This window comes from Cebus imitator, unplaced genomic scaffold (assembly GCF_001604975.1).
Source record: "Cebus imitator isolate Cc_AM_T3 unplaced genomic scaffold, Cebus_imitator-1.0 Scaffold15, whole genome shotgun sequence".
NCBI lineage: Eukaryota > Metazoa > Chordata > Mammalia > Primates > Cebidae > Cebus > Cebus imitator.
Genome location: NW_016107330.1, coordinates 7,495,872 through 7,508,311, shown reverse-complemented (window position 1 = coordinate 7,508,311; position 12,440 = coordinate 7,495,872). Strand labels below are relative to the sequence as shown.

The 12,440-nt window shown below is 54.0% G+C and overlaps 2 protein-coding genes across 2 annotated transcripts in view; both read right to left on the bottom strand.

The window, feature by feature from the left end:
* PADI3 (peptidyl arginine deiminase 3) overlaps nucleotides 1-5,467 on the bottom strand; it is a 39,324-nt gene extending 33,857 nt beyond the window's left edge. Inside the window, exon 1 of the mRNA XM_037730822.1 lies at nucleotides 5,342-5,467. Coding sequence (XP_037586750.1) covers nucleotides 5,342-5,433 — 92 coding nt within the window. The 5' untranslated portion in view covers nucleotides 5,434-5,467. The remainder of the gene's footprint in view (nucleotides 1-5,341) is intronic.
* A 2,458-nt stretch (nucleotides 5,468-7,925) lies between these two features.
* The window catches only part of PADI1 (peptidyl arginine deiminase 1), a 43,560-nt gene continuing 39,045 nt past the window's right edge, over nucleotides 7,926-12,440 (bottom strand). Inside the window, exon 16 of the mRNA XM_017505574.1 lies at nucleotides 7,926-9,929. Within this exon, the coding sequence (XP_017361063.1) occupies nucleotides 9,696-9,929 (234 nt within the window). The 3' untranslated portion in view covers nucleotides 7,926-9,695. The remainder of the gene's footprint in view (nucleotides 9,930-12,440) is intronic.

Sequence of the window (12,440 nt, the reverse complement as noted above, 5' to 3'; positions counted from 1 at the left end):
CCTGGGTGGCCCCACCCCGCCCCTAGAAAGTGGCAGCCACGTACACCCTTTTCCCAAATCCCCGCATTTTAGAGTAGAAATGCACCAGGCTGCCAAAACCCAGCTCTCTGCACTGGCAGTTCAGAGCGCCTGCATCAAACAAAGTCCAATGCTGATGGAGTGGAAGCTGCTTTGTCAAATCAGGGAGGGGACTCAGAGGCCTCCATGCCTGGAACTTAAACCCGCTATTCTATGCCAACCCCTTCAGGGTCCATATGGGGAAACTGAGGCCCGGAGTTAAGCAGAAAGTTGCTCAAGATGAAATAGTAGTCATCATGTAGTAATCACAGCAGCAATGGCCTGGCTCCATGAGGCAGCCTCTGTTGAGAAAGGGGTGACATGAGCTATTTGTCCTCCCAACGATGGCAGCAGCTCACAGCGCCAGCTGCACATCCATCCCCAGCAGATCCTGAGAAACCTAGGGTGCTGGGGCCCTTAACAGATGAGTTGAATCAGGTTTCCCAAGGTGGGCCCTGGGGGTGGCCCTCCCCACCAGAGGTCATCCTGGGATTTTGATTTTGCTCATTAAGAATAAAACTGGCTGGGCACGGTGGTTCACGCCTGTAATCAGTTATTTTATGGGTCCCCAGGTGATTGAAACCCGCTGCCAGGGTTGAAAGCCTCTGAGCTGGAGAAAAGAGGAGCTGGATGGCTCATTGCCAGGTGTGGTCCCTTAGGAGACACCTGTTAAGCCTCACCACAGGAAGCCACCCACGGAACCCTGCCTGGGGTACCTTGGTGGTGGCTTCCTTGCCTCCTGTCTTTTTCATGTGCTGCTACTTGAGGTCATTCCGAGGTGCGGGAGCTGTGGAGCCCCTCAGGTCAAGGTTGCCCCCTCTTAGAGGTGTCTGAGCTGCCATCAGAACAGACTCTGCTGCCCTCCAGGCTGCTGTGCGTGTCCTGCCCCTCTGCAGCCATGTAGATGGGGCCTGACCCTTCCGGGGTCTTCTGACTCTGGGGCCTACACAGCCATGGATCTGGGAATACCTGGAGTTCTGGGGCCCTCAGAGCCAAGTCTGCCAACACAAAGGCGCCACAAGCCGCACCAGGACCCCCAATCCAGGCGAGTCTCAGCACCTCTGTATTCAGTTTCTCCTTCACCAACAGTCAGAGATCCTCTGTTTGAATTGGAAGATCTGGTTTCTTGTTTTAGCTCTGTCCTTAACTTGCTATGTAACCCTGAGCAAATCATTTCACACTCCAGGCCTCAGTTTCCCCAACTAAAAAACGAAGTGGTGAGTGAGACCCCAGAGATGTCTCACTGAACCAGCCTGGGGACTGCTCTCCAGGCCCACCTGTGACGAATCCCAAAGGTGACCCTTCACAGGCTCTCAGCCACATGAGCAGCCACAACCCAACAGACTCCAGGAAGCATCTCCACATGTTACAGGAAGGCCCAGTGCGAATGGGTCCAGTCCATTCTCACCGTTGGGCCAATGATGGAGGCCCTGGGGGTGGCCCTCCCCACCAGAGGTCATCCTGGGATTCTGATTTTGCTCATTAAGAATGAAACTGGCTGGGCACGGTGGTTCACGCCTGTAATCCCAGCACTTTGGGAGGCCAAGGCAGGTAGATCGCCCGAGGTCGGGTGTTCAAGACCAGCCTGATCAACATGGAGAAACCCTGTCTCTACTAAAAATACAATAAAAAAAAAAATTAGCCAGGAATGGTGGTGCATGCCTGTAATCCCAGCTACTCAGGAGGCTGAGGCAGGAGAATCACTTGAACCCAGGAACCAGAGGTTATGGAGAGCCAAGATTGCACTATTGCACTCTAGCCCATGCAACAAGAGTGAAACTCCCTCTCAAAAAGAAGAAGAAGAAGAAAAGAAGGAGAAGGAGAAGGAGAAGGAGAAGGAGAAGAAAGCCAAGCCAGATGCAGGGGCCCTCGCCTGTAATACCAACGCTTTGGGAGGCGGAGGCAGGCAGATCACTTGAGCCTAGGAGTTCGAGCCTGGCCAACATGGCAAAACTCTATCTCTACAAAAAATACAAAAATTAGTCGGGCATGGTGATGCATACTGTAGTCCCAGCCACTCCGGAGGCTGAGGTGGGAGGATCACTTGAGCCTGGGGAGGTCCAGGCTGCAGTGAGCCAAGATTGCACCACTGTGTTCCAGCCTGGGTGACAGAGTGAGACCCTGTTTACAAAAAAGAAAGAAAGAAAGCAAAAAGAAACCAGCTTCCTTCCTGCACTAAGACTTTGTGCTAAGGTTTGTGCTGATGCTTGAGCCTCAAGAAAGAGCTGTGTGGAACCAAGCAAACCTGGGCAGTGGAACTTGATAGGATCTGGGTTCAAGTCCTACAGCCCCGTGGGATAGCGCTTGTCAGGCCACCATCCATCTGAGTCTGCCTCCAGTTGCAGGGAGGAGTTAACAAGCCACCAGACGCCCAATGCATGGCTCAAGGCACCAGGGTACCCTTCCTTCCCTTTCCCCATCCTAAGACTCACTGCTCAGGAAAGAAAAGCCCCCATAACACACCTGGGTCATCTCCAATTCCTGGGAAGGCAAGAAGATAAAGTTGAATCCACTGCCAGAGATGGAGAGGCCCAACAGACTTGCTTGTGCTCGTCCTTCAAGGCTCTGATTGGTGCCCCTCCTCCAGGAAGCCTACCCTGACTCAGCTATGCTCATTTCTCTCTTCTCAGCTCCTTCTCCCAGTACAGTCCAGAGGCTGTTCCCCAGACATCTTACATATGGCGGGTTTGGGGATGCTTGAGGCTGCCCACACTCCCAGGACACACCCTTACACTGATGATGATGAAAATGGTGACAGTTACCATAACTGAAAGTTCACCGTGAATCACTATTAGTTACATGCCTTGCACACACCATTTCATTCAATCCCCCCAACTGCCCTTTGAAGTAAGGCCAAACTGGGTGCATCTCGGCTCTGCCACTCACTGGCTGTGTGACCTTGGGCAAGTTGTTTAACCTCTCTGTGCCTCTGTTTTCTTATCTATAAAATGATGATGATGACAGTGCCCACTTTAGAATTTTGTGAGAATCAGTTAACATAAGGAAAGTGCTTAGGACAGGCACTGCTGGGGAGTGGCATTAAGTGTCATTGCTGATATTATTATCATCCCCAGGCGACAGGTGAGGAAACAGAGACTCAGAGAAGTTAAAGGACTTTTCCCACCGTCAGAGAGCTGGGATGTCGCAGAGCCAGGACTCAGCCACCACACCTACTTCCCTTTCTCTTGTTGACGCATAGTCTGAGCACCCGGGATTGTTATGTCACAGCATCTCCAAGCCAGGAGGGACCTCAGAGCTAACTCGGTCCTGCCAGCCTTTGCAGCAAGGAGTTCTTTCTGCAGCATCCCTCCAAGAAGGTTGTCCGGCCTCGCTGGCTTCTCCGAGGGGAGGGGCTGCTTGTGCACCCCTGTGTGTATCCCCAGAGCCTGTGCTCATCCTCCAAGGCTCCAACTGGTGCACACACTAGACCCAAAAGAATGCTTGAAGAATGTGTGAATGAACGTATGAGGAGCTCTCCACCCCCACCCCTGGGGACTCTGGCCATCAGGGCCCAAGAATCCCTCATTTGAAGATATCAGAGCTTCCGTCCCCCACTCTGTGGCTGTCCCACCCATGGTCTTCTCTGCAAACCTCCAGTGTTGCCCAGGTAACCCCAGGAAGCTGTGCCTTTGCTCTCATTGCCCCAACCCATCCTCTATCCTCTAAGGAAGCTCTTTGGGGGAAACGCCAGCCCCAGGCTTCCCAGGCAGGTCAAACCGGAGACACATCTGCCCAACGGGCATGAGGCAGCAGGGGCAGGTGAGTCACCCTATGGCGTGCAGCCCAGTTACCCCATGGCAGGCAGGCAGTGGTGCCAAGTGGCAGGTACCCCTCCTTCCTCATTATCCTGGGGGCTCAGCCTCCGTGGCGGCACCTTCCTTCAAGAACCACCGAATCCCCTTCCTCCTCCTCACTGCCCACCCACCCAATACCAGGCTTTAATTCCCGGTGCCTAGCTGGGCTGGCTGTGCTCCAGACTTGGTTCCCTCCTGTGACCAGCTCCTCACCCCCTCTCATCCAATGCCCTGGATCAGCCCCATCGCTGCTCCTAAGTTCACCCCGAGTTTTAGAGTCTTAGTCTCGGAGACTAGTTCTCAGTGGGTGGGATATTTTGCTCCCCAGACCAGGGCACATTTGGCAATGTCTGGGGACATTTTTGGTTGTTACCACTGGGGAATGTGCTGCCGGCACCCAGGAAAGAGAGTCCCGGAATGCTGCTCTCCATCCTATAGTGCACAGCGCGGCCCATGACAAGGAGGTGCCGTGTCAGTAGTGCTGAGGTTAAGAAACCTGGCCCGAAGAGAGGCTGGGAGACTTGAGAGGTGGAAGCTGTCCCACGGCACCCTCCCCTCCCAGCATCCTGATTACCTCGGAGCTGGGACCCTGGAGCCTCCCCCAAAAGCCACCTGGTGGTCCCAGAGCCCAGCTCCTAAAACCCTGCCCTAACCCTTCTTTTCTTCCTAAGAGAGAGAAGACAGGACCTCACCTCCCTCCGCCATGGGCCTTAGAGGCATGACGGCACACAGCAGAGGCATGATGTGTGGGCACTGAGTGTCTGGAGGAAGCCAGGTCAGACATCTCTATTGTCCAAGTGGAAGAGCAGCTAAAAGCGTAAGACTCTTGAGCGGGACCACAAGCGGGTTTAAACCCTGGCTCGCCACTTAGTAACGGTGTGACTTGAGCAAAGGGCTTGCCCTCTCTGCCTCCGTTTCTCATTTGTCTGATGAGATAATGCCGGTAGTAAACCTAGGTCACAGGGTTGTTGTAAGGGTTAAATCCAAGATTACAGTTTGAAGTTAACTCAAGAGGCTTGTGAAGCTCTTAGAATACTGCCTGGCACATAGTAAGTGCTATGTATTAATTTTTTTTTTTTTAATGATTCACACTCTGTTTATGGGCTTATAGGCTCAGGATGGGGCTGGGGATATCTGCCGTTTCTATTCTTGTGTGCCCCAGAGAGATCCTCAGCCCAACCTGCAGGATCCCTTGGACATGGAAAAGTGCCATCTCTTCGTGGCACCAGCCCCCTCCACGCCCCTGGTCTGGAGCTCAGCCAATGAAGTCTCTCCTACCCCGTTCAGCCTCCCAAACTTCAAATTCCCTGGCTGGGGTCTTAAGGAAACCCAGCTGACCAAGAGGAGGACCCAAGCTTCCCTGATTGGCTGCTGTTCCAAGGCCAAGCCTGGGGAGTGGCCGCTGAAGAAGCCCTACCCAGCCTGCAGGGAGGAAGGTCCAAGGCCATCAGCACCAAGGGCCTGCAAACCACTAGGCTTCTGACTCTTACCCATAAATGTCCACGAGGGTCTCCACGCCAGCCACACACACCACGCTGGTGGGATGCTCCAGGCACACACGCACGATTCTCTGCAGCGGCATGCTGGCCTCGGACTTAGCTGTGGCCGCCAACCCCAACACTGCCTCTAAGGCCCCTTGGGATGAGGTTTAAAAGCCCCTGGCCCCACCCCTCCAGCCCAGGGTGCCAATTCATTGGCTCCAGTCATGAAAGCCCCGCCCCTTCCCAGAACTGAGAGCTCAGGATTGACTGGAAGGGACCCAATATTTGCATATGAACCTGTTGTCCCGACCCCGGCACTCAGGGAGTTGACTTCTTAGGAAGCAAGTCCCCACAGGTACCTGGCTAGGCACCAGGTACTGATGGGGGCAGGTGCTGTTGAGGGGGTGCAGAGATATATGATATTGATCCTGGATGCTTCTTGCCCCGTCACCTCCATTTTCTGAGATAATACGGTTTAATGGGGAGCTTCCTTACTCTGCTGGGGAAGCTGGTGAAAATGCGGATTCCCAGGTCTGTTGTCCAGTCTGATGCAGCAGGTTAAGGGTGCAGCCTGGTCTCTGGATTTTTTTTTATAAGCACCCCCAAAGCATTTCGGTGCCCTTTGAGAAACACCAGCCCTTTTTTCTTTCTTTCTTTTTTGTTTTTTTGTTTTTGTTTTTGTTTTGTTTTGTTTGAGCATGGATTTTAGAGATAGGCCTGGGTTTCAGCCCTGCCTCAGCCACTTCCTGGATGGGTGACCTTGGGCAAGTTTCTTAATTGCCTCACTTTTCTCATCTGAAAAATGGTTACAGCGAGGCCTCAATGGGCCAACCTTGGTAGATCTCTGGTATGGAGTTTGTATTACTACTGTTGTTGTTTTTAGGTCCCAAAAACCTCTAAAAGGGGTAAATGATGAGGGTGAGAACTCTCTCCAGCGGGGAGAGGGGAGCTTGGCATGTCAGAGTAGGAAGGCTCAGTTGTCAGTTGGGGAAACTGAAGTCAGAGGGGCATTCAGGCTCCTGGAAGAGCCGAATAAGGGCTCTGGGGAGAGGAGTCCTGGGATCGATGCAGGCTCCACCGTACACCCAAAATAGGCCCTTGGGTGTCAGCGTCCCCTTTCTTGGAGCCTCGGTTTCCTCATCTGTAGAAAATGCAGCTAATCACCGGCCCTGGCAGAGATAATAGCGAAGACGCACCTTGCCTGGCGGAGGCTCAGGAGGTGCTGAATAGAGGTTTCCTCCCTTCTCCCTGGCAGGGCTGACAGCCTGAGGCAGGATGGGGACCAGGACGCGCTCCCCAGCATCCCCAGCTGGGACATCTGCACCAGTTCAAGGACCTCAACAGGACCCTAAGATTGTCATTCCCATGTCCCAGTTTCTGGGAAGGACGTTCTTTTCAAGGAGAGCTGCTGGGCTGCTGGGTCAAGTGACAGCTTCACTTTATTCAGCTGTGAAATGGCTTGATGGCTGACTCAGCCCTGGGTAAGAGTTCAAGCTCAGGAGGGAAGCCTCAGTCTCCCTAGCCTTCTTGTGAGTGCAGATGGGGAATAGATGCAGAAAGTGGGGGCTTTCCCTGGGGTGCTGGCCCACTATCTACCTCCTTCTCAGAGAACTATATGTGCCTTTGGAAGGAGACTCATAACTTCACTTCTCCCCAGGCAATACCAGCTTTTAGAAACAGGTCTGTGGCTAATTTGGACTGAAGTGTCAATGACTGATAGGCAGCAACTTTTTGCACTCTTAGTCCACAACAAAAGCTAAAATAAAGTGAGCGAGTATCAAAAGGTGTGATTTGAGGCAGCAGCAAATGTGTGCGATGAGGGGGTGGTATTTTCAGACATCCAAAATCTGACCACTGAAGTTGGGTAACTTAGAAGCTTCAGAGGCAAAAATGGAAAGGAACCGGGCCAGGCACAGTAGCTCACACCTGTAACCTCAGCAGTTTGGGAGGCCAAGATGGGAGGATCACTTGAGCCCAGGAGTTTGAGACCAACCTGGGTAACATAGCAAGACCCCACCTCTACAAAAAATAAATTAGCAATTAACTGGGCATTGGGGCCTGTGCCTGTAGTCCCAGCTGCTCAGGAGGCTGAGGTGGGAGGATCGCTTGAGCACAAGAATTCAAGGCTGTAGTGAGCTGTGATCACACCACTGCACTCCAGCCTGAGTGACAGAGCAAGACTCTGTCTCAAAACAAAACAGAAGGAGAATCGCAGCGGCCTCTGGGAACCAGCCCCGCTGGGGAACTCCCACCTATGTTAGTAGGCCCAGTCTGCCTCCCCTGACCTGTCCTCCCTGAGAGATGGAGGAGATGCCGAAGGAAGAGAGGAGAGAGGAAGAGGCAGGACCCATCCCTCGCCTGATCTGATCTCCATCTCAGCAGGGCCATCTGCCCCAGGGCAAGAGGCATGTGCCAGTCATGCCGCTGAATCAGCCTGCCTGGCACTGTGGGGTCTCCCAGCTGAACACGGGCTGCCTGTGACAGCAGACATTGAGCCGCGCAGGTGGAGGCATGGTGGGTGGAATTGGAAGCAAGCTTTTCCACTTCCCTCCCCTCCTCCCCAACCCAACAAACAGGCCAGGAGACAGCCCTGTAAGAAATGCACGTCGACAGTTTTATTGATCAGAATGGAGGTGACTCGTCACCCAGAACATTCTCAGAGCCAGCACCAGGCCCCTCGGTGGCCCAGCAGCAACTCCAGAGCTTCCCACACGCAGTGTGGCCCCGACCCCCAGCCCCATCTCTGCAATGCCCACTCCCGTCCAACCCTTAGCTCTTTCTCGGGGGAATCCCAGCCCCAGCTCACACCCTCGGCCCCTGCAGAGCCTCCTCCTCCTTCTTGACTCAGCGCAGGCTGGGGTATGAACCTGAGCAGAGGGTGCTCAGGTTGAAGCAGGAGCTTACAAATGGGGTTCTATAGAACCTTCCAGAAGGGGATATTCAGGTTCCCACTCACCCACTTTAACCCCAGCAGTTCCAGGCTAGCTTTTGTTGGTGAGAAGAGTGACAGTAGTGGGCTCAGTGTGAGGTCTCACCAGGGGCCACCAAAAACCTAGATGAGCAGAGGCCCTAGGGCCAACTGCCCTACACTGGCCTCACTGGCATCGGGGGAAGAGGATAGGCTGGCTTCCTCCTGCCCGGGCCCTGCAGCCCCGCTGAGCCAGCTTGCCTGTGCATGTCTCAGTGACCTCACCCAGGGCTATTAACCTCCCGTGGCAGCTGTCTTCCCTACTGTGGGAGGGGACGTGGGACTGCCACAGCGGTTTATTCAGGAGGTGAAACCCAAGCTATGTGCAGGGTCCCTGGGTTGCCAAGAGAGACCGGGCCAGTCTTCCCCTCCCACTGCCTACAGAATGAAAGGGAATCATTAAAGGCCATTAAAGGAAATTAAACTCCACCTTCAGAGATAACCTAATTTCCCCAACACACACACACAGCCTCTTCTAACATCTGGGCCCCCACCCCTGCTACATCTGGAAGTGCCAGCTCCCTTCAAATCCAGAGTCCAAAATCCCAGCCCAGGAACCCCAGGCCATGGACGCCTCTGGGCCCAAGATCCATCGTCACACACTCTGCCTTCTCTGCCATCCTGACCTCGTCCCTCCTGCCCCGTCTTCCTTTGTGGATCCTCTGGCCTCACATTGACCTCTCAGCATTTCTGAGCTGGGAGAAGCCTGCTCTGGTAATTAAAGGCTTTCCAGAAAGGTAACAAGCACTCTTCTGAGGTCGGAGTCAGTTATTAAAATTTTGTTGTCTTTTTTTTTTTCTTTTTAAAATCGGCCCTTGGACACGGGGTTTTTCTGTCCTTATTTGTCCACACACAGCTGAAGGGTGCTGGATGAGGGTGGAGGTAAGCGTCACAGTCTTGGGTCCCTTTTGGGAGAAGAAAGCTGGACAGGAATCTGACCTCCTTCCCTGGTCTTCCAAGAGCAGAGGCAGCCTGGTGCCTGGCACACCAGACCCCAGGTCCCCCAGGCCCCATTCCTGGCGCAGACACAAAGTCATTATCCTTGGTCCCCAGGGAGGCATCAGAACGGAGGGGGAGCAATCCAAAGTGGGGCCCATCTGCCCAGGCCACCCACAGCGTTCTCCCGCACACTCAGTGTTGATCCAGAGCCTCTGGAGGCTGTGGGTGGGGAAGAGGTGCGGGAAGAATGAGGTGCGTGCTTCTTGGGTTGGGTGGGCCACTCTAGAGGCGAGGGTGGGTGGTACCCATCCCTGTGCCCTGGTGCCCACGGTGGCCAGGATGTTTGCAAAGTGCCAAGGCTTCCCCAAGAGAATGGAAGCCAGGTGGTTGTTCCTTGCCCTCACCCTGACAGGGTCACCAGCAAGAGGGCAGAGAGGATGGCGAGTGGGGGCAGGCTCAGGGCACCATGCTCCACCACTTGAAGGGAAAGGGCTTCCTGCGCACGTTGGTGCCACAGTGGATCTCCCCAAGCAGCTCGTGGTAGGACAAGTAGTCGTCGATGAAGACGCAGTGCAGGCCCAGCGGCTCCAGCAGGGACCGCACCCTCTCCTCCAGGCAGCAGCGACCATCGACGATGGGCCCGTAGGGCTTGGGGATGCCCAGGTACTTGCCTAAGACCACCATGTTAACCTGCAAAAGAGAAGAGGCAAGAGGAAGGCTGTCTGGCTGTGACTGCTGTACAGCTGGGGCCCCTTCTGGGCTCTGGCTATGGCCAACCCATTTCCCAGGACCTGTCCCACCCTTCCCAAAACCCCTAACCCTAACCCTAACCCATTCCCCAGGGCCTGTCCCGCCCTTACCAGAAGCCCTAACCCTAACCCAGTACAAAGGGCAAACTTGCCGGTACAGTTCCTGGGTGCTCGCTGGGGGTCGGGCACCAAGCGGCACATCCTTGCCAGAATGAGACAGGCCCTGGGGAATGGGTTGACCATACCCAAGCCCAGAATGGGCTCTAGGACTGGGGCTTGCTCAAGAGCTAGGGTCTATGAATGCAGAGGAGAAAAAGATTCAGGATTGAAGATGAGGTTGAATAACAGCCAGGGCTACCAGGAACTTTGTACATTAAAAAAAAAGGAAGCACTTCTCCAACACTTTCTTCCACCTATGAGAAAATTGTCATATTATAGCAACTTTGTTAGAACAGGAGATGTTTGTGTCATCTGCCAGAAACTTGTACAACAAATATATATACCTATAAGGTCTATGGTATGAATGTCTTCCAAAGTTGGTGTGCTTTTGCAGTGCACAGCTTGCTCAACTGTCTTTGGCAGCCCTGATCATTGTTACTGTTTATTGAGCATCTTCTATGTGCCAGATATATCATCACTAAATCTCACAGCCTCGCTCTGAAGCTGTGGCTCAGACAGGTTAAGTCACATCATCAAGTCCATACACAGCCAGAGAATGGTGAGACTGACCTTTGGACTTGGATCTGACAGATGCCAAAACCCACACCCTGTGTATCTTGTCAGAATGTGGTGCTGTGGCCCCCTGTGGGACTGAGGAGTTGAGGGAAGGGGATGAAAGCCTGTGGGGACACTTGAGTTTATCTCTGGGGGCACCTCGGCTTCCCTTGGTTGTGGACCTGGCTTGGGGCCCTAATCCTGGGAATGGGAAGTCTCCCCCATGCAACAGTGTAGGGGTTTCTTAGAGGAAACCTCAGCTCAGGTTGATGGCAAGAGGTCATAAGGGGCGACCCTTGGTGTTCAAAGGGGACCCTGGGTATGCTCTCTAGAGGGCGGTTCTGGGCTGTTTTGGGTGGGAGGGGGGCTGTCCTGGACTGTGCCCTCAAACTCTCCGTGCTCTGCCCACTGCCCTCAAGTCTGGCCCACCCTCATCCATGGCCAGGACCAACGCAAAGCTGGAAGGCCCCCTGAGGTCAGCCCCCTGGCCTTGGCCCTGAACTACCTCTTTGCCCGCTAATGGGCCAGAACATGCTGGGGCGAGTGAGGTTAGCCATGCAGGGGGCAAAGGGCAGAAAGAGGAGCAAGGAGCCAGGGCAGGGCCAGCCAGGCCCCTGCTTCCTCCTGAGTGAAGAGTCACAGGATTGGGGGCTGGTCCCAACTCCGCCACTTGCTCACTGTGTGACCTCAGACAAATGACCCACTCTCCTTCTAAGCCTCAGTTTCTCCATTTGACAAACCAAGGGGGTTAACTGGGTGTTTCCTATGGGACCCTCCCGTGAAGACAACCTGGGATCCTTCCACGGAGCCTATACTGAAGCTAGGGAATCCCCACAGGGTGACCAACAGGCAGGGAGCTTCCAGCAGACAGAGGCCAGGCCACAGCCCGAAGAGGGCTGACTAAGGGGTCATGGGCTCCAGCCTAGGCCCTCCCCCGCCCCTCAGCCAGAACCAGAGCCTAACAGCCCCTTAGCGCTTTGCCGTCCACCACAGTAGCCACCGGACACATGCGGTTGTTTAAATTAAAATTAAACTTGCATAAAGTTACGATTTCTTTTCTTTTTTTTTTTTGAGACGGAGTTTTGTCCTGACAGCAGGCTGGAGTGCAGTGGCACCATCTCTGCTCACTGCAACCTCCACCTCCCAGGTTCAACCTATTCTCCCGCCTCAGCCTCCCGAGTACCTGGGACTACAGGTGTGTGCCACCACGCCCAGCTAATTTTTGTATTTTTAGTAGAGAGGGGATTTTACCATGTCGGCCAGGGTGGTCTCAACCTTTTGACCTCATGATCCACCCGCCTCAGCCTCCCAAAGTGTTGGGATTACAGGCGTGAGCCACCGCGCCCAGCCATAAAGTTACAATTTCTCTTCTCCACTGACGCTAGCCACATTTCAAGTGCCCAAAGCCACGTGTCGCTGAGTGGCTACTGGACGTGCTGATATAGAACATTATCATCATCACAGAATGTTCTAACAGACAGCACTGCCTTCAAGCAGCGGTTCTCAATCAGGGCCGATTTTGTCCACGAGGACATTTTTGGTTGTCACAACTAGGCGGGTGCTATTGGCATCTAGTGGGTGTAGACCAGGGAGGCCACTAGACATCTACAGCACAGGCTTATTCAGCCTAAAATGGCAACAGAGCTACAGAGTCGAGAAATCCTGCCTGGGGGTCTCTGCCAGGACCTAGAGGCTGGAATCCCACCTTGAGGATCAGGAACACACACAGGTCCTCCCG